This window comes from Equus quagga, chromosome 2, assembly GCF_021613505.1.
Source record: "Equus quagga isolate Etosha38 chromosome 2, UCLA_HA_Equagga_1.0, whole genome shotgun sequence".
Taxonomy (NCBI): Eukaryota; Metazoa; Chordata; class Mammalia; order Perissodactyla; family Equidae; genus Equus; species Equus quagga.
Genome location: NC_060268.1, coordinates 17,201,329 through 17,223,023, shown reverse-complemented (window position 1 = coordinate 17,223,023; position 21,695 = coordinate 17,201,329). Strand labels below are relative to the sequence as shown.

General features: G+C 40.5%; 2 protein-coding genes across 6 annotated transcripts in view; one reads left to right on the top strand and one right to left on the bottom strand.

Annotated features, from left to right (window-relative positions):
- Positions 1–15,380, bottom strand: part of HECTD1 (HECT domain E3 ubiquitin protein ligase 1) — an 87,017-nt gene extending 71,637 nt beyond the window's left edge. For all 5 annotated transcript variants that reach the window (XM_046652269.1, XM_046652272.1, XM_046652270.1 and 2 more), the window contains exons 1-2: positions 15,243–15,380; positions 13,714–13,985 (exon numbers count right to left, since the gene is read on the bottom strand). In XM_046652269.1, coding sequence (XP_046508225.1) covers positions 13,714–13,853 — 140 coding nt within the window. In that variant the 5' untranslated portion in view covers positions 13,854–13,985; positions 15,243–15,380. The remainder of the gene's footprint in view (positions 1–13,713; positions 13,986–15,242) is intronic.
- Positions 14,613–18,807, top strand: LOC124234553 (translation initiation factor IF-2-like). The gene is made up of 4 exons (XM_046651893.1): positions 14,613–14,648; positions 14,735–15,007; positions 15,132–16,176; positions 18,761–18,807. Exons 1-4 carry the CDS (start codon positions 14,613–14,615, stop codon positions 18,790–18,792), a joined length of 1,386 nt encoding a protein of 461 aa, XP_046507849.1. The 3' UTR covers positions 18,793–18,807.
- The last annotated feature ends 2,888 nt before the right edge of the window (positions 18,808–21,695 follow it).

Here is a 21,695-nt window from a genome sequence, read left to right as displayed (position 1 = left end):
GAAAAAAAGACAGTCAACAGATGTAAGCCTGAGACAACCAGATGTTGAAATTATCAGAGAAAATTCTACATCAGCTATTATAACTATATTCCATGAGGTAAATGTGAACATTCTTGAAATGACTGGAAACAAAAATTTTCAACAGAGAAACTGAAAGTATGAAGAAGAATCAAATGAAAATTTTAGAAATGAAACATACAGTTTGTAGGGGGAAAAAACTCCCTGGATGGGTTCAAGAGAAGAATGAATACGACAGATAGTCAGTGAAACTGAAGACAGATCAATAAAATTATCCAATCTGAAGAACACAGAGTAAAAAGACTTGGGGCAGGAGGAGGGGGGTGACACAGACTCTTAGGGACCTGAAGGAACATATCAAAAAGTGTAACATTTATGCCATGGGAATCCCAGAAGGAAAAGAGAAAAAAATTGGTACAGAAAATAGATTTGAAGAAGAAACTTCCCAAATTCAGTGAAAGACGAGCAGATTCAAGAAGCTCAGCAAACCTCAAATAAGACAGGGGCCGGTCCACTGGTGTAGTGGTTAAGTTCACGTGCTCTGCTACAGCGGTCCAGGGTTCACAGGTTCAGAGTCTGGGCACGGACCTAGCACTGCTTGTCAAGCCACGCTGTGGTGGTATCCCACATAAAACAGAGGAAGACTGCCACAGATTTTAGCTCAGTGACAATCTTTCTCAAGCCAAAAGAGGAAGAATGGCAACAGACGTTAGCTCAGAGCCAATCTTCCTCACCAAAACAAACAAACAAACAAATAAAACCCCTCAAATAACACAAATTCAAAGCTAACCATGCACAGACAAATCATAATTAAACTGCAAAAAGATCAAAGGTTAAGAAAAAAAATCTTGAAAGCAGCAAGAGCTGAAAAACAACACAAAAATAGATTAGACAGAATGCAGATTTCTCATCAGAAACCATAACAGCCAGAAGACAGTGAAATATCTTTAAAATACTGAAAAGAACGGTCACCCTGAATTCTATCCAGCAAAAACATCTTCACAGAATAAAAGTAAAATAAAGACATTCTCAGATTTAGAGACTTCATCACCAGCAGACTTCCCCTAAAAGAAATGCTAAAGTTCTTCAGGATGAAAGAAAATGATACCAGAGATAGATGGAACTTCAGGAATGAAGAAAGAGCAACAGAAATAATAAATATCTGGGTAAATAAAAGGATTATTTTTCTCCTATTGAACTGACAGCTGAAAGCAAAAATTCTATCAGTGTACCTTGAGATTTTCAATGTTGATTTAACACATATGACAACTATAACGTGAAGGGAGTATTTAAAGGGACCTATATGGTTGTAAAACTTCTTCATTTTACTTTAAATGGTAAAACATGAACTCTTGAAGTTAACTGTAATCCCTAGAGAAACCACTAAAACATACAAACAGACACAGACAAAAAACCAATAGAAAAATTAAAATAGAAAGCTACAAAATACTCAAGTAAATCAAAAGGCAGGAGAGAGAAAACAGAGAAACAAAAAACCCAAATAATAAAATGTTAAACATATATTCAGAAATCCAAAAATTACACCAAATGTAAATGGTCTAAACTCACCAATTAAAAACAGATACTGTCAGGTTGGATTTAAAAAAAACACAAGCCAACCATATACTGTCTACAAGAAACCCATGTTACATACAATGATACAGATTGGTTAAAAATAAAAACATATACCAAACAAACCCAAAAAGCTTTCTTTTGAAAAAGAAAGAGTGGCTGTATTTATATCAGACAAAGTAAACTTTAGAACAAGGAAAATTACCAAAGATAAAGAGGGACACTACATAATGACAAAAGGGTCAATTCACCAAGAAAATCTTGCAGTCCTAAAGGTACTTAACAGGGCTTCAAAATACACAAAGCAAAAACTGAGAGGACTGAAGATAAATAGATAAACCTACAATGATACTTGGAGACTTTAACACCTCACTCAGTAACTCAACAAGAATATAGACTGAACAACATTATCAATCAACTTGACCTAATTTGACAGTTGTAAAACATTCCACCCACAACAGCAGAATACACATTCTTCTCAAGTGCATGTGGACCATTCACCAAAAATAGGTCATATTGTGGGCGATAAACAAATCTTAAATTCAAAATAACTAAAATAATGTATAAAGTATGTTCTCTGACTATAATAGTAACACAAAAATATCTGAAAAGTCCTCAAATATTTGGAAATTAAGCAACACACTTCTAAAAAACCCAAGGGTAAAAAAGAAAGTTTCCAAGAAAATTTTAAAATATTTTTAACCAAATGAAAATAAATATACAACATCAACTAAAGCAGAAAAGAGAAATTTATAGTCTTAAATGATAATACTAGAAAAGATCTCAAATCAGTGACCTCAGCTTCCACCGAAGAAACTAGGAAAAAACAGCAAATCAAACCCCAAACTAACTCAGAAGTAAGGAAATAATAAAGACCAGAAATCAATAAAACTGGAAACAGAAAAAGAGAAAATAAATGAAACCAAAAGCTGGTTCTTTGAAAAGAGTAATAAAACTCATAAATCTCTAGCCAGATTGATAAAAGATAAAAATTACCAATATCAGGATGAAAAGGCAAATTATCACTACAGACTGTAGAAACATCCGAAGGATAAAAAGGTATTCTGCAAACAGCTCTATGTCCATAAATCTTAACTTATATTAAATAGACCGACTCCTTGAAAGACATACTATTAAAATTCACTCAAGAAGAATTAAGCAACCTGACCAGTCCTCTATTACAGAAACTGAATTAGTAATAAAAATCTTCAAACATATCAATTTACTCTCTTACAGATTGTGCTTTTAGTGTTTGTTTAAGAAATATTTGCCTAACCTAGGGTCACAAAGGATTTCTCCTATTTTTTTTTCTAGAAGTTTTATAGTTGTAGGTTTTATGTTTAGGTCTATGATTGATTTTGAGTTTATTTTTGTATATGGTGTGGGGTATGAATTAAAGTTAATTTTTTTTTTTGCATATGGATACCCAATTGTTTCAGCACTATAAAAAAAACTATCCTTTTCCCATTGGACTGCCTTTTCCCCTTTGCTGAAATAAGATGCCCATGTATGTGTGAGTCTATTTCTGAACTCTCTATTCCATTTCACTGATCTATCTATCTTTACACCAACACCTCACTGTTTTGATTACTGTGGCTGTATAATAAGAACTGGAATACAATTGCATTAGTCCTCCAACTTTATTCTTTTTTTTTTTAAAGATTGGCACCTGAGCTAACAACTGTTGCCAATCTTTTTTTTTTTTCCTGCTTTATCTCCCCATATCTCCCCCGTATATAGTTGTATATCTTAGTTGCAGGTCCTTCTAGTTGTAGCATGTGGGACGCCACCTCAACATCGCCTGACGAGTGGTGCCATCTCCACTCCCAGGATCCGAACTGGTGAAACCCTGCGCCGCCACAGCAGAGCATATGAACTTAACCACTTGGCCACGGGGCGGGCCCCAACTTTATTCTTTATCAAAGTTGTTCTGGCTAGTCTAGGTCCTTTGCATTTCCATCAAGAATTTGAAATCAGTTTGTCAATTTCTACATCTGGTCAGATTTATGTCTAAGAATTTCAGAAGAAATGAAAACCCACATATACACAGAAATCTGTATGCTAATATTTATAGTAACTTTGGTCATAATCACCAAAACCAGAAAAATCCAAATGTCCTTCAAGAGGTGAACGATAAACCATCTTTGGTACATCCATAAAATGGAATATTACTCAGCAATTAACAGGAAGGAACTATTATACACACAGCAACATAGATGACTCTCAAATACAATATACTACACAGAAGAAGCCAGACTCAAAAGGCTACACACTTCACACATGACTCCATTTACATGACATTCTGGAATAGTCAAAACTATAGCAACAGAGAAAAGACCACTGACTGCCAGGCACTGGGGTTGGGGGGGAAGCTTTAACCTCAAAGGGACAGCTCTAGGGAACGTTTTAGGGTGACGGAACTCCTCTGAATTTCCATTGTGGTTGTAGTTACATGACTCTGCATTTGTCAAAACTCAAACTTCACCTTATATAATTTAAATAAATTTAAGAAAAAAATTAAATATGCATATAATAATCACTGCCCTCCCTGAATAGTGCTAAAAGTATACACCTTACAGCACAGGATTTTATACACATTACAATTAAAGAGTTATTCAAAATTTTATACTTGCTAAATATTTAAATCTTACATTACAGGTAGAAATTATTTTTATATATTAAACCCAGAACTATACTGTAAAATCAATTTATAGACCAAAAGGTAGCCTAATTAGGAAACTTTAAGATCACTCAGTCTACAAAGATCTACTGTCAGACTAGTAAACCACATAAATGAGATTAAGACCAGTCTTCAGATAAATCCAAATTTAAGCAATGGTTCCCAAAATGCTACCTGCAACGACATCAAAATCTTTCCTTGATGGAAGCCGAGATAAGCAACTCAAAACAAGAACAAAAAAAGTTTCATGAGGTTCCAAAGAGAATGACTTTACCTTGAAAACTCTAATAGTTTCTATACTATAACTACCATATGCTTCTTCCAGACTATACCATTAGGACTTGGGCCAAAATTTCAGAAGATTTACAATATAAAGAAATTTAACTTTTTTTTTTTAAATCAAAGGAAGTTACCTACAGTGGTGATATTTTACTGAATACAGTCTGTAAATTGACCACTTCCTTTATTAAAAAAAACTAAAACATAATTTAACTATAAAAGATTAATAAATTCTGTTTCTTGAAGATAATAAATAATATCTTTTGATCCATTTCATCTTTTATTCCATTTTTGCCCCTGCTCCTAGCCTTGACTCTCTCTGTATTGCTTAAGAAGAAATAAATCCTAGCAGAGCAGTTGAAAATTAGGGCCTTCCCTCTCAAAGAAAAAGAAGTCAAATCCAATATGCAGACTTGCTTTTCTCCAAAAAATATAACTACAAATAAAATACACACAAACTTTACTGAAATCCATTCAACAAGTATCTACTGAATGCCTTTTTGTGCTAAGTACTGTGCAGGTGTTGGGGCTAGGATACAAAGATGAGTAAGCAGTACTGGGCTCTGTGGAACTCAAAGGTCTAAGGACACAGGCAACAAGTACGCAAAGTATACAGATATACTGCTATAAACTGGAAGAGTGTTTTGTTTTTTACATTTTTAAGGTGACAAACACTTTGGTAAGCTTAAGGAAAGCTCACTGAAGCTCATTATCTATGGGCCACCGAGAGCCCAAGGTTAAGAACTTTGACAGAGAATGTTTCTCATCTTCCAGTATTTTTCTCTGCTGTCCACTGAAAAGCAGCACATACACATTTGCTCACTTATTGAACTTTGCAGGATTATATGTATTTGATGCAAAGAACATTCTCTATCCAGGGAAGAATCAGCTGCAGTGCTGATTAGAGAAGAGTAATTTCACTTCCCTTTTACTCCCTCATAGGGTAGGAGAAAACAGGAGTCAGTACGGGAAAGACAGGTGCGTTAGCGCAAGGGAACAGGGGAAAACTGTTTCTACTACAAAGAATACGATGCAACTCCTCCTGCATACTTCCCAACCAGTTTCACGACTCCAGAAATACTTCCTATAGGCATTTTAGGCATAAGCTGAAAATGGGCACAATATAAAGAATTTCCTCAATTTGTTCAATATCTGGATATTAGCTATTGTTTGCCAGGCACTAGGCTTAGCAATGGAAAAACCAAAGTAGTAGTAGTATGCATGTGCAAGAATGAGAAGAGGTTTCTGAAGGCATTTAAATTTTATCTATTAGGTAAAGGACCAAAAAGATTTTGTAAAAGGGAGTGGTACAATCAAATCACTATTTTAAGAGTATAGTCAATTATACCTCAATACAACTGGAAAAAACAGACCATAAAAAGCACTTTAAGACTATAAATCTGGATACAGTTAGGCTAAAGGCAGGGATACCTGTTACGAAGCTACTAGCACTACAGGAGCATACTCATTTCCCCACACCCATTCTAGATATTATCATTGTTTCTAATCTACTTCGGGGAGAAATCATCAGACAGACAATCCCTTCAACTTTTTACCATCAAACCTACAACATCTGCACCTCATGTCCCCACTATCGCTGTATTATGGCAAGGAACAGACCTACCTAAAACTTCTCTCTCCACCAGTGGATCAGAGCTTTGCTACTCAACATAGGATTTTCTGACCAACAGCTTCAGCATTATCTGAGAGCACATTAGGAACGCAAAGTATCAGACACCACACCAGACCAACTGAATGAGACAAAGCACTGCTCTTGACAAGAGCCAATTCTCTCCCAGTTTCTCAGAATCCTTATGCTATGGATTATCCATTCTCTCTCGTCTCTGCCTTTAAAAGAAAAAGCACCCTCATTCCAATCCAACTTCTCAAAAAAGTTTTCCACACTCCCTGTCTTCATTTCTTCATGTCCTACTTACTCCTCAACCCATTCCAATCTGCCCCCCTCACCATCACTGCACTCAGCTCTCATTAAGATCAACGACCTTGGGGCCAGCCTGGCGGTGCAGCGGTTAAGTGCGCATGTTCCGCTTCAGCGGCCCAGGGTTTGCCAGTTCAGATCCCGGGTGCGGACATGGCACTGCTTGGCAAGCCATGCTGTGGCAGGCATCCCACAGATAAGAGAAGAAGAAGACTCACAAGGGACAGACGACAGCTGGGTCGGCGGCGAGTGGCCTGCAGCATTTGCCTGTGGGCGCGATGAGTTTGCCCCTCAATCCCAAACCTTTCCTCAATGGATTAACAGGAAAGCCAGTAATGGTGAAACTTAAGTGAGGAATGGAGTACAAAGACTACCTGGTATCTCTAGATGGCTATATGAACACGCAGCTTCCAAACACGAAGAATACATAGATGGAGCATTGTCTGGACATCTGGGTGAAGTTTTAATAAGGTGTGATAATGTCCTCTATATCAGGGGTGTTGAAGAAGAGGAAGAAGATGGGGAAATGAGAGAATAGCATGTTTTGTGGGGAATTTTTTAATATATATTTCTAGACAATAAAGATGTTTGTTTTTCAACTTGGGGGAAAAAAACGTAGAGGAAGATGGGCAGGATGTTAGCTTAGGGCCAGTCTTCCTCAGCAAAAAGAGGAGGATTGGTGGCAGATGTTAGCTCAGGGCTAATCTTCCTCAAAAAAAAAAAAAAAAAGATCAATGACCTTGAGAATGTTGCTAAATCCAATGGAAACCTTTTAGTCTTCACCCTACTTGACCTCTCACCAGGACTGAACACAATTGTCCTTTCTCTTCTTGAATCACTTTCTTCCCTGTGTTGACATGTGCACTAATGATGCAAAAGCAATGGCGGACAAAACTGCTGGTGCTTCAGCATGAATCAAGGTGGCAGCCGCACTAAACGGCACTACGAGTAATTGAATTCTTCACTGCCAAGCTCTAGCATGGAAAAAAAAACAAGCCAGTTTCACCACAGAATAACCTTGATGAAGAAAAAAATTATTAATTTTATTAAATCTCAACCCTTGAATATACATCTTTTTAATATTCTACTTAAGGAAATGGGAAGTAGGCATAATGCATTTCTGCATACGGAAGAATGATGGTTGTGTCAAGGAAAAGTACTTGTACAACTGTTGGACAGCTGAACTAGCTGCTTTTTCATGCAACACCATTTTTATTTGAAAGAACTTCAGACAAACGGTGGTTATTCAGACTTGGATATTTGGCAACCATTTTCTCAAAAATTAACCAAGTAAGCCTTCCACTTCAAGGAAAACAACGGACAGTATTTGTTGCCAATGATAACATTCAGGCTTCCAAGCAAAAATTACAATTTTGGAAAACTTTTATCTGCCACCATGAGCTTGACAGCCTCCCAACATTTAAAGACTTTTCTGATGAGATCAGTAGTCATATTAACAAATGTGAGTTTGTGACACTGGAGAATGATATACGTCAACGTTTGAAATATCCGTATAACTCAGTAGACCGGTATTTTTCACATGACCAGTGCATGATTTTACAAACTTAAACATGGATAAAAAAATCCACTCAACCCAAACAACTTGAAATCAACAACCCAAAGTAACATATGCACCCCTATGTTCACTGCAGCACTATTCACAATAACCAAGACATGGAAGCAATCCAAGCGCCCATCGATGGATGATTGGATAAAGATGTGGTGTATATATATACACAGTGGAATACTACTCAGCCATAAAAAAAGGACAAAATCCATCCCATTTGCAACAACATGGATGGACCTAGAGGGTATTATGCTAAGCGAAATAAGTCAGATTGAGAAAGACAAACACCATATGATTTCACTCATATGTGGAATATAAACAAACATATGGACAAAGAAAACAGCTCAGTGGTTACCAGGGGAAGGGGCATGAGGGTGGGCACAGGGGGCGAAGGGAAGTACATATATGGTAGATGGACAAGAAATAACATACAACTGAAATGTCACAATGATGAAACTATTAAGAAGTCAATAAAAAAAAATCCACTCAAAGTACAAGACAGACCAACAGATTTTAATGTAACAGAAAACAAAAAGTTCATTGAGATGATTTCAGAACCCACACTATAACTAACCCTGAAGAAACTATCACTTGTCCAGTTTTGGTATGGTATCAAAGAAGAATGCCCATAATTATGTAAATTATCACAACCTTCCTCCCTTTTCCAGCTACATCTATGGAGGATGATTTCTTTTCATACACTTCAATCAAAACAACATAATGCAACAGACTGAATTCAAAAGCAGATGTAAGAATCCAGCCAAATCTAAACTCATGATCTCAGCTCCTCAAAACATGGTCCTTTTCCTGTGTTCTCTGTCACTGAATGGCATCATCATTCATTGTAACCTGAGTCATCCATCATTACCTCTTCCTTTCTCACCCTCTCATATCCAATCATTCAACAAATTCTGCCTATTTTACCTCCTGAATCTACCTCAAATGTATCTACTTCTTTCTACTTTTATTACAACAATCCTCTCTATCTGGATTATAACCTACCAAGTCCACAAGCATTCATTCTTTCTGTCTTCTCCACCCTTCTATTCTCCATACAGCAGGTAAAGCAGTATTTTTTTCTTTTGAGGAAGATTAGCCCTGAGCTAACTGCTGCCAATCCTCCTCTTTTTGCTGAGGAAGACTGGCCCTGAGCTAACATCCATGCCCATCTTCCTCTACTTTATATGTGGGACGCCAAACTGGCAAAGCCCGGGCTGCCGAAGCGGAACGTGAGCACTTAAGCACTGCACCGCCGGGCAGGCCCCTAAAGGAGTATTTGTAAAAGACAACTTGAATCACATCACTCACTCCTTTACAGCACTTCAGTGCCTGACCATTGCTCTTGAGATATAAACAAAAGCTTTACTCAGCATATACGAAACACTCCATCTGATCTTGCCCGTCTTCAACACAGCTCTCTCCAGCAACCCTTCCTTGCCCCAGTCACACTAGATTTCTCCAAGTTCCTCAATCACGCCATGCTTGCCCACTTGAAATTCTTCACACACTGCCTTCCCTTTGAACACCCTTCGTATCCCACCTCCTCATACTTCTCATAAATTCTTACTCATCCTTCATATCTCTAGGAAAAACCACTTCCTCAAAAAAGGCCACTCTGACCATCCCTACCCCTCTAGGTCATGTCCCTGCTATATGCTGTCTTAGCACCATGAACTTTTCCTTCATGGCACTTAACAAAGCTTGTAACCACAACTTTACTTTTATAATTATTTAATATCTGTCTTCCCTATTAGACTCCTAGGCACCATACGGGCAGAGACTGTATTGTTTTAGTCATCACTGTGTCTCTAACACCTAACATAAAGTAGGAAGACAATTTAAAAGCTTAAAAGCCTTGTTACTGTTGTAGGTATTTTTTCTTTTATCATAAATATGCAACGGGAGGTTTTCACCACTGTTCAACAACTCTGGGGGCCGGCCCGGTGGCCGAGCGGTTAAGTTCGGGCTCTCCGCTTCGGTGGCCCAGGGTAAGTTTGGGCTCTCTGCTTCAGTGGCCCAGGGTTTTGCTGGTTCGGATCCTGGGCGCAGACATGGTACCGCTCATCAGGCCATGCTGAGGTGGCATCCCACATGCCACAACTAGAAGGACCCACAACTAAAAATACACAACTATGTAGGGGGGGGGGGGGGGCTTTGGGAGAAAAAGGAAAAATAAAATCTTTAAAAAAAAACAACTTTGGAATCCAGACTCTAGACAGTCTTCCTTGGGACATCTCCTGAAGGATACACCAGGAAAATGATTAATGGTGGTTGCCTCTGGAAAGGAGGACTGATTAGCCAGGAGACAGGAAAGGGAGACTTACATTTTATTGTATATTCTTTTGTGCCCTCATAATGAAGTAAAATGATTACTTTTTAAATACAGTCTTCCAGTACCTCAAAGCACTACCCATGATATTCCATTTTCTAGATCTTCTAGGGAGATCTTAGATTCTTCCCAGAAGACATAACTTTTAAATTACATTATCTGAAGACTTAACAGCAGGATCTACAACTGTCTAGGATTTACCCACTTATAAAAATATGCACAATCATCATCTATCTTGATGTGATTTCAAAAGTACTCATTTATATAACTCTTTAAATTTAACTCATATTAAATTTATAATATATTAAGTTTAACTCAATGACACATCACAGATGAAAGCAAAAACTAAGCTTGAACTTGAATCTTGCTTTCTAGAGCATTATCAATGATAAGTTTGGGCATTAGGTAAGAAGCATTGCAGCTTCACAGAAAACATATATTCCTTAATTTCAAAAAGACTGTCAAAACTGGTACAAAAAAAAATGGGGAGCCATGTACAATACTAAGTTAAAGTAAAAGAAATGCTTAACTCTTATGTGGAAAGAACTATGCTAGGCATTTCACATGTATTACCCCATTTAATCTTCACAAAAACCTGAACCCAAATCTATTCCATTTCAAAGGCCATTATTTCTACCATACCATCTGCCCTTCCTAAGTAAACAGACACAACTATTAACACAAGCTAATCAGGTAAAAACATATAGACATTTTTTGCTTTCTTCGACATAACTGAGAACTACTTGCTACTATCATATGAAATCAAGTTTGTATAGGAGATTTTCACCAATATTCAAAATACGCTCATCATCTTGTTTTTCCTCTGCCTTATTTGTTGACTGTTTCAAAGAATTTAAAAAGACTCTCCAAAATCTATGACAGTTTCATGAAATAAAGTCCCAAAATACAATTCAAAATTAGATATTTAATAATAATGACATTAGTAAGTAGCCCACTTTACTCAAAACACTTTTCACATAAATTCTTTCTTTTAATCCTCACAAAGAGCCTACCAGAAATAAGATTACCGCCATTTTACAGAGGTTGAAAGTAAGGCTCCCAGAGGCTAAATTACATGTAGGAAACCAAGAATGTGAACCCAGGGCTCTGACGCCACATCAGATTCTTTCCACCTCATCATGCTACCTCTCTGGTAGACAATTTTCCTTGTGACAACAAGAAAATCTGGCTGAAGGGGCCGGCCCAGTTGCACAGCGGTTAAGTGCACACATTCTGCCTTGGCGGCCTGGGGTTCGCCGGTTCAGATCCTGGGTGCAGACATGGCACCGCTTGGCAAGCCATGCTGTGGTAGGTGTCCCACATATAAAGTGGAGGAAGATGGGCATGGATGTTAGCTCAGGGCCAGTCTTCCTCAGCAAAAAGAAGAGGATTGGCAGCAGTTAGCTCAGGGCTAATCTTCCTCAAAGAAAAAAAAAAGAAGAAAATCTGGCTGAAGATTGAAGAGAGCAAACTAAGGTTTTAAAAAAAATTGTCAAATTTAACCAAACATCTATTTTTGATAGACAAATTACTAGTATGCTACATGAAATAGGGCTAACCATTCCAATTTGAAATACTCGTGTATCTTCACTGAGTACGTAAAAATAAATCACATCTGACTTTAACTTCATCTTTCTTTAAATTACATTATATCAAATATGAATAAAGCCTGGAAGGGAAAATGGAAAGAACAACAATTATGTTAGCATGGTAGGACTTTACATAGGGATGAGTTTTACATTTTAAAATTTCCTTTAAAATTGTTTTAACATGGTAACACTTTTTTTAATGCCATTACAAACACCTCTACTGTCAGTACTTAATAGAAGATATGAAATGACTGCTGATTTGACTGGCAAGTATGACTTACTTTTTAAAATACCCAAAGTAATTCTCAGGTCAATGAAGACCCTCGAATGAAATCTATGAATACTCAAAAATCTACCTCACTTTCCTACAAATCCTGCTAAACAAGTGTCAATGGGGGGACTAAATTATTATGTACTGAAAGTTTGTCAATAACAAAACTAGTTGAAATAAACGGGACACTAACAGACTGTGATTTGGAAACTCCGTTTATAAGGATTTTTATCATTACAGTACTGTTTTAATGGGATTTACAACTAAGAATTATTTATTATTTATCAACTCATCTTCATTAATTATTCATTCAAAAATGAAGACAATTAAAAATAACTTGTCAATTTAGTGAGTAATGCAGCCTTTAGTCCCACCTCAAAGAAATTAAGATAATTATACCAAATTTTATGTCAACATCTCAAGCATTTTCTACTAATTACCTTAAAATGGCATTAAAACAAACACAGAAACATCTGAGTTTTCACTTACTTATTATTGGAATTCAAAATCAGAAATACAAATATAAAATAAACAGTAAAAACCAAACGTGTTGAGCATTCAGAAGAAGGGTGAACCAAACAGGGCAAGTTTCACATAAGAGGAAAAACAGAGCATTAACAGCCAATTCAGTGATGAATTCTGTTTTACATTTTTGCACAAATTCTACATTATAACCTCTGAATAAAATCATTTAAACTCTCCAAACTTCAAAATCTGTTTCTACTATTCCATCTGGGTAACATCCAATTTATACCCTCCAAAGTGAAATTTACAAACGAATGATTTAGCAAAAGTACCATGTCATATATGACACCAAGGAAGAAATAAGCAGTTGTAAACATAAGTCTATGATCATCTGTATTTTCTTTTTAATTTATTTTTCCTTCTTCTCCCTAAAGCCCCCAACACATAGATGTATATTTTAGTTGCGGGTCCTTCTAGTTGAGCTATGTGGGACGCTACCTCAGCACGGCTTGATGAGTGGTGCTAGGTCCGAGCCCAGGATCCAAACCAGCGAAACCCTGGGCCACCAAAGTCGAGCATGTGACCTTAACCACTGCCACAGGCTGCCCCTATCATCTTATTCATCTCATTTCATGTCAATTTCAAGTCAATTCCTTGGTACAGAAATAGCTACCTTTAAAGAAGATAAGTATTTATATTTTCCCAGTTCAAAAGTATTTTGAAAATGAATCAACCAAGCTATGGATTAAAATTAGTATTCGCTACTAATTCCTATTCATTCAACAAACATGTATTTGTGACATCACAACTATCATTACTGGAGTTACTTCACCCACTAGGTTTTATTTCTCAGAAAAGTTTTAAATGCATAACTGCAGAAACTTTTAAAAAGGATAGTTTCAAAACTCACTAGAGAAAATTCCTCACAAACTGGTCAGCAAATGGTTGAAAACACACGTCACTAACAGCAACCCCAAAGGAAGATGATGAGGGGATGTACTTACGTTTCAAAACAACGATCCACGTTGTCAGACATCAAAAGCAGCATGCATAGCTGTTCAAGGGCTATTAGTTGCATGTCCCTTTCATCTCCCTGTCCCATCTGTAGCCATTCCAGCAATGTATCTGGATCCACATCTGCCATGGTTTTTTAAAAGCCTCTTTGCTTAAATTAAAAAAGTAAAGTAAAAAGTCCTTTAAATGTCCAGGACTGATCAGCTTGGGTTTAAAAAATTTTCTTTCACATCAGCCAGAACCAAATTTTCGTGGTGTCCTCCTAGAATTAGAAAAGACTCATAAGTATGTTTGGCTAGACTCTTTAAAGCAGTTCTTCAACTTTCCCTATTCCTCAGGTTTAACGTTCACCTATCATACTAAATAAAAACCAGTTTTGCACAAGAGTATAAGCTGATTAGATTGCTGCTTAACTGGAAACCAGAGCAGTCTTCGTCAAACAGGCAAACAAGCTTCGGATCCCACTACTGCTATCACCAACTTCTGTGCCAAGAGGCAAAGAACACCTTACTAAATGTTTTTTTCAGCAAACTTCTTCCCCTCCTCCTCCTCCCCAAACTGATCTTCAGATAAGGGTCAGATTCAGTATTCTGAGGAAACTCTAGGCACTTTGATCCAATCCTCCTCCAAATTAAGTTGCTGCTTTCAAATTGACAAATTCTGCTGACTTCGTAATTCACTTACTGCTATACTTAACAGGTCCAAATACGAACGATAATTAGATACCAGATCTATCAATGAATAAAGACTTGGTTAGGAATTTTGGCAGTCTCGACAACTGTCCTTAAAAGTTTAAAAAGCAAATGCAAGGGACTAACACGGTACGGATCAGAATACAGGCCAATCTACGGCCCTCTTTCCCCATCCCCACAGAACGGGGCAGCTGATTATGAAAAAAGGCAAAACAGAGAAGCAGCCCCACCAGGCAAGTCCTTACAAAAGCTCGGAAGCGCCCTGACGCGAGGACAGCTTTGGGTGCCGCGGAACCCAGCTGCAGGTGTGTGACCCCAGCGGCGGGTCCCGGTGGGCACCCAACGGCGGCGACCAGCGGGGACGACCCAACACTCCGGGCCCAGCCGAGCCCCGCGCCCTGCTTCCCAGCCCAAGCCCGCTAAGTTGGCTCCCGGGGTCTGGGAGGAGGGGAAGTTCTGGAGGAGCAGCAGCGAGCCTCCGTGCCGACAGGAGGCCGCCGGGCAGGGCGGCGGGGCTCCCGGGAGCGGCGCCCGGAACAACGAGGCCCGGCGGGACGTCTCCGGCCCGGCCGGGAGGCGAACCCTCTCAAGGGCAAGGGGGGCCCGCCTTGGGCCCGGGCTCGGGCACACCAGGCCCCGCCGCGGGCAGGGGCGGGGGAGGGGAACAAAGAGGCTAATAAGCAGGGGAAGCGGCAGCCGCCCGCCGCCTCACCCAGGGCCGGGGTCTCGCTCGCGGCCCGCCGCCGGGCATCCCGGATCCCGGCCCCCAGGCCTGGCCCTCCCGACCGCCCACGGCGCGCCCGCCTTCCCCTCCCTCAAGCTCTTACCCGGGCTTGTCGTCCCAAACCGCTCCGGTCCAGCTCCGAGCAGGCCGCGGGCAGAGCCAGGCCCGGCCGCGGCCCTCGAGTTCCCAGGAAGCCGCAGGCCGCGCAGGTCGAGCCGGGCAGGCGACACAGGAAAAGCCGCGTCTCGTCCCTCCCCTTCCTCCGCGGGGACCGGGTGACAGGGAAGCGAGAGGTTTCCCCGACCGCGGCCGCCGGCGCACTTTCCGTCCGCAGCACGCGGCTCCTCAGGCCCTGCAGCTCAGAGGCCCGCGCGGTGCTGCCGGCGGCGGCGGCGGGGGGAGGCCGCGTCCATCGCGCTCCGGGCGGGGGAAGGGAGGAGGGTCCGGCGGGCGGGCGGGCGGAGAGGCTGCGGAGGGCAGCGAGCGCGGCAGGGGCGGAGCAAAGCGGCGCTCCTGGGCGGCGACCCCACCGGCCGCCACGAGGGGCGCTGCGGAGACCCGTCGGCCAGCAGCGCAGGGGCGCCGGCCGGGGCGCTCTGGCCTCCGGGCCTCGGGCTCCTTCGCCTCCTCAGCTGTCGCTTGGCTCTCGGACGCCCTGGCGCCTCTACGCCCCGCTGTCAATCCGAGCGCGCCGCCGGCGCCCCGCGCAGCCCGGCGCACGCACGCTCCGCTGTTGGGCGCGGCGTCGCCGCACTCAGCGCGCTCCTGCTGCGGGTCCCCCGCACGGCCGAGCCTCCGGCGGCCCGACGAGCGTGCTCCGGCCCGAGCTTGCCTCCCTCCCCGCTGCTCCCCCGCCTGCGCACGGAAGTGCGTCGCGGGAGGAGAAGCGCCTCCCTTCGGTCCTGGGAGGCAGAGCGCCCCGCAGCTCGCCAGCAAGAAAACCTTTCCCCGCAACCCTCGGCGGTCAATATGGTCGCGTCTTCTCTCCGTTGTACGGATGGGAGAACTGAGGCTCCTGAATCCTAGTGGCGTCCCCAGTAAGCTGCAGCGCTGCGTGTGCTTTTGGCTCTTCTTGTCTGTGGGTCGTGGTCTCGAGTATTTGCGTGGTTATTCCCTTCAAACGTTTTAGTTCACACGAATTGAAAATCCAACATACCTGCTTATAGGTCGTACTTGGAGATAGGTAAGATGTAATTAATTAGAAATGTGAAGATAACCTTCTTTTTCTAAATCAAAAAATAAATCCCTTGGTTTGTGAGATAAGTAAACCCCTGCCCCAGACACTGCCACTGTACTCTCTCTTTTTCATCTTTGAAACAAAAATGAATATTATGTGGTAGCATTTGAGACGTGTTCCTTTAAGCAATAAGAGGAGTTGCTACATATGCTTGAAGAACCTGTATTTTGGAAATTACAGATTTGCCCTTCCAATATCTATAGGCACATGTCTCACTGTCGCAGGTAATGGTCTCTAGGTCTCCTTTTAACAGATCAAGTCAAGAGAAAAGGGTAAAGGATTCCACTATCTTGTCACATAATTATTTGGGAGCTATGAATATGACTTGGAGCTGCCAGGAAAATCTTCAAGGAAGAAGTGGCATTCTTTCTGGACCTTGAAGAATGGGTAGAATGTCGACCTTGCAAGGGAGGGGCAAGAATACAAACAAAGCCTGATATGTTCTGAGACAAAGGAAAGAGGACCTGTGGCCCAAGCACAGAACCCACATTAAGCAATGAGAGGGAGAGAAGGCAGCAGCTGAAGTAAGCAGGGCCTTGAATGCCCAATGCAGAATTTTGGCTGCAGTAACAAGTTACTACAAGTTACTAGTAACAATGGACTAGAACATTGACTGGAAAATTTATGTCTTAGAAAGATTTCTAGGGCAAGACTGTTCACAGTGGCTAAAAGGAGCTACCATTCAAGGAGATTAGCTGGGAGGTTGCTGAAATCTTCCAGTGGTGGAGGGAGGAAGGGCCTATTTATTGGCAATAAGAATGGAGAAGAAATAAATCTAAAAAATATTTTTTAAAAAGATATGTCAGGGGACAAGCCCAGTGGCGCAGCAGTTAAGTTCACACGTTCCACTTGGTGACCCAGGGTTCACTAGTTCAGATCCCGGGCACAGACCTACGCACCACTTGTCAAGCCATGCTGTGGCAGGTGTCCCACATATAAAGTAGAGGAAGATGGGCACAGATGTTAGCTCAGGGCCAGTCTTCCTCAGCAAAAAGAGGAGGATTGGTGGCCCATGTTAGCTCAGGGCTAATCTTCCTCAAAAAAAAAGAAATCTTATCAAGAAGATGCTGACTTTTATTATGATTTTATTATTATCACATTATTATCTTAAATTCAAATATGAGATTCCAGAACAAGAGCGTTAAAGGAAAGGAATAAAGCCCCAAAGAAAACAAAAGATGCAGATGAAGGCAACTGCCCATACGAATCTGTCCCAAGAAACCAGGATATGTTTACGTGCTAATATTCCACCTTAATGTCAAAATCTAAGAACAGTGGATATTGAGAATTGCTATGTGCCAGGCACAGTAAGTCTTAGGCCTCGTCTTCAATAAACTATGAAAGTCTAGAGAAGAGTAGATGTAAACACACTTCCTGTGTCTGCCTCTGTGATGGTACTTATCACGTGATATTGTCAGGTACACTGCGAACGTCAGGGAAGTAATGCTGTCTTCGAAGGCTTCAAAAAAATATGTGAACTAGATCTCAGATGTTGAGTTGGAGCTGGCCAGACCAACTCTGTTAGGTCTCTGTGAGGAAGCCCATGTGGAGAGGCATAGAGGTGTGAAGAGGACTCCTCTTGGGGAAGCAAACGGAATAGGCCAACATTTGTGGTAGGCCTCACTTTCGTGAAGGGTCTTCACTGTACACACAGTCACTGAGATGAATTCACAGGATCAAGAAGGAAGAGATTCATCATTTAAATTTAAACTCTTTTTTTTTTTGATGAAGATTAGCCCTGAGCTGACATGTGCTGGCAATCCTCCTCTTTTTTTTGGCTGAGGAAGACTAGCCCTGAGCTAACATCCATGTCCATCTTCCTCTAGTTTATATGTGGGATGCCTACCATGGCATGGCTTGCCAAGCGGTGCCATGTCCGCACCCAGGATCTCAACCGGCAAACCCAGGGCCACTGAAGCGGAATGTACCAACTTAACCATTGCGCCACCCGGCCGACCCCTAAATTTAAACTCTTATCCCACCAACAAGCATTACTATAAATTAATTTCTTAGATAAATCTTACCATTATCTTATGAATAACACAACTATGTGGCATTGTTTTTTATGTATCAAAAGTATCCAATGGAAAATTCCAATAGAGGAAAAAGAAAAAACAATAATAATCACCTACCACCTCGAGACTATTATTAACATTTTGATAACATTTCTATGGCCTTTTTTCTAGACGTAAATATAAACATATATAAGATCGTATATATTACAGTTTGTGTTCATATTATTAAACAATATGAAGCTAACATGACGTTAAACAAGTCAACCCATTTTCTTGGACTTCTTACATCACCAAAGTCTAAAATTCATCTACCCATCACCATCCAAACTTGTGTGCTTTTCAAGGCGTTGTTTTTATCCCTTTTTCCAGGTAACTCAAGAAGCCTGAGGGCCAGGCTTTGATTAGCTGAGCCTGGAAAACTAGCTGCTTTTCTTCAGCCATGAGGATTAAACTTCTGCTCTCAGAGATTATGTGTCTGCCATAGCAGAGGTAAAGAGGGGAGCGCTTATTCAAGTAAAGCTGCTTAGGAGACAAATCCATCTGGGTCATTCAAAACCAAAATTATCTTTTACTTCCCTGGAGGTCATTTGTCATAGATTATCTGAATCCTTGTCTGTAAGACCAAGGAAGATAAATCAGAATTTAATATAAATTTGGAGCCCAGGGAATACTGTGTGATTTACTAGGTAAATATGCCAATGGCTTGATAACACCTGAAGACTATATATATATATGTATCATTAATGTGGGAGTGTGGCTATACTGAGGTATTCTAGAGATTAAGGCAGGGAGCGTCTTGATCAAGGAAATTAACCACCAAGCTTTCAAGGAAATGTTATCTGTACTAGTTTCTCTTTGAAAATCATCATGACTATATGATTTCAAAGTTTTTTATTATTCAGTTTCTTTAGGTTTATATTCAATTTTCTGATCTGTACTTCATATATCTATACATACATATATATATATCTTTATATATACATATATATGTGTATACATCATGTATATGTATGTATTAACTTTTTTGAAGAGGAAGGAGATTAGCCATGAGCTAACATCTGCTGCCAATCGTCCTCTTTTTGCTGAGGAAGCCTGGCCCTGAGCCAACATCCGTGCCCATCTTCCTCTACTTTATATGTGGGATGCCTGCCACAGCATGGCTTGCCAAGCAGTGCCATGTGCGCACCCAGGATCTGAACCGGTGAATCCCAGACCACCGAAGAGGAACGTGCGCACTTAACCGCTGCGCCACCAGGCCGGCCCCTGTATTAACTTTTAATAAGAGCTTCATTGAAACATAATTCACAAAGCATGAAGTTCATCATTTTAACATGTATAGTTCAGTGGCTTTTAGTATATGCACAAAGTTGTGCATCAGTTACCACTATCTAATTCCAGAACATTTTCATCACACTAAAAAAGAAACCCCATACCCATTAGCAGTTGCTCCACATTCTCTCCAACTGCTAGTCCCTAGAAATCACAAATCTACTTTCTATCTCTGTGGATTTTCCTACTCTGGATATTTCATACAAATGGTATCATATAGTATGTGGCCTTTTATACCTGGCTTCTTTCATTCTCCAGTATGTGTTCAAGCTTCATCCATATTGTAGCGTGTGTCAAAACTTCCTTCCTTTTTATGGCTGAATAATATTCCATTGTATGGATATACCACTTTATCTTTATTCATCAGTTTGTGGCCATTTGGGTTGTTTCCAGTTTTGGGTGTTATGAATAATGCTGCTATGAACATTCGTGTACAAATATTTTGGTAGACATATGTTTTCAATTCTCTTGGCTATATACCGAGGAGAGGAACTGTTGAGCTGTATAGTTGAGCTTTTGGAGGAACTGCCAAACGTTTTCCAAAGCATCAGTACCATTTACATCCCCACCAACATTGTATGAGGGTTCTATCTTGTTATTATCTATCTTTTTTATTATAGTCATCCTGGTGGGCGTGACGTAGTATCTCATTGTGATGTTTTTTCCAAAAGATTTGCACCTGAGCTAATAACTGTTGCCAATCTTCTTTTTTTTTTTTTTTCGTTTTTCTTCCCCTATCCCCCCAGTACATAGTTGTGTATTTTAGTTGTGGGTCCTTCTAGTTGTGGTATGTGGGATGCTGCCTCAGCGTGGCCTGATGAGCGGTGCCACATCTGCACCCAGGATCTGAACCAGCGAACCCCTGGGCCGCCCAAGCAGAGCGTGCGAACTTAACTACTCAGCCACAGGGCTGGCCCCTCATTGTGATTTTGATTTGCATTTCCCTAATGACGTTGAGCATCTTTTATGTGCTTATTGACTATTCATATATCTTCTTTGGGAAAATGTCTATTCTAAACCCTTGCCCATTTTTTTTTTAAGACTTTATTTTTCCTTTTTCTCCTCAAAGCCCCCCAGTACATAGTTGTATATATATTTTTAGTTGTGGGTCCTTCTAGTTTTGGCATGTGGGACGCCACCTCAGCATGGCCTGATGAGCAGTGCCATGTCCACTCCCGGGATACAAACTGGCAAAACGCTGGGCTGCCAAAGCAGAGCGCATGAACTTAACCACTCTGCCAAGGGGCCAGCCCCCCTTGCCCATTTTTAAATTGGGTTGTTTGTCTTTTCATTGTTGAGTTGTAAGCGTTCTTTATGTATTCTGGATACAAGTCCCTTGTCAGATATATAATTTGCAAGTATTTTCTCCCATTCTGTGGGTTGCCTTTTCAATTTCTTAATGGTGTCCTTTGAAGCACAAAAATTTTAAATTTTTATGAAGTCCAATTTATCTATATTTTTCTTTTGTCACATGTCCTTTTGTATCTAAGAAACCATTGCCTAATCCAAGATTATTTACATTTATGTTTTCTTCTAAGTATTTTGTCGTTTAAGTTCTTGGCCATAAATAAAGTTTTATCTGGGCTCTCAATTATATTTCATTCATCTGAATTTCAATCCTTATTCTGGTACCACCCAGGCTTGATTACTGTACCTTTGTAGTGTCTTTTGAAATCAGGAAGTATGAACTCTCCAACTTTGTTCTTTTTCAAGAAGACCATTTCATTTTGGCTATTCTGGGTTCCTTGCATTTCCATATGCATTTTAAGATCAGCTTGTCAATTGCAAAAAACCCACACACAAAACAAACACAACAAAAAACAGCTCTGAGTTTCACAGGGATTGAATTGAGTATATGCATCAATTTGGGAAATACTGCCATTTTAATGTCTCCAATTTATAAACCTGAGATGTCTTTCCATTTATTTAGTTATTCTTTAATCTCCCAATGATATTTTGTAGTTTTCAGTGTACA

Excerpts from the sequence above, each read along its gene's own strand:
- LOC124234553 (XM_046651893.1), top strand. The coding sequence starts at position 14,613 with ATGAAAAAAGGCAAAACAGAGAAGCAGCCCCACCAG. Across the intron at positions 14,649-14,734 it reads CAGAGAAGCAGCCCCACCAG|CGGCGGGTCCCGGTGGGCAC; the intron begins GCAAGTCCTTAC and ends GTGTGACCCCAG. Across the intron at positions 15,008-15,131 it reads GGAGGCGAACCCTCTCAAGG|GGCCGGGGTCTCGCTCGCGG; the intron begins GCAAGGGGGGCC and ends CGCCTCACCCAG.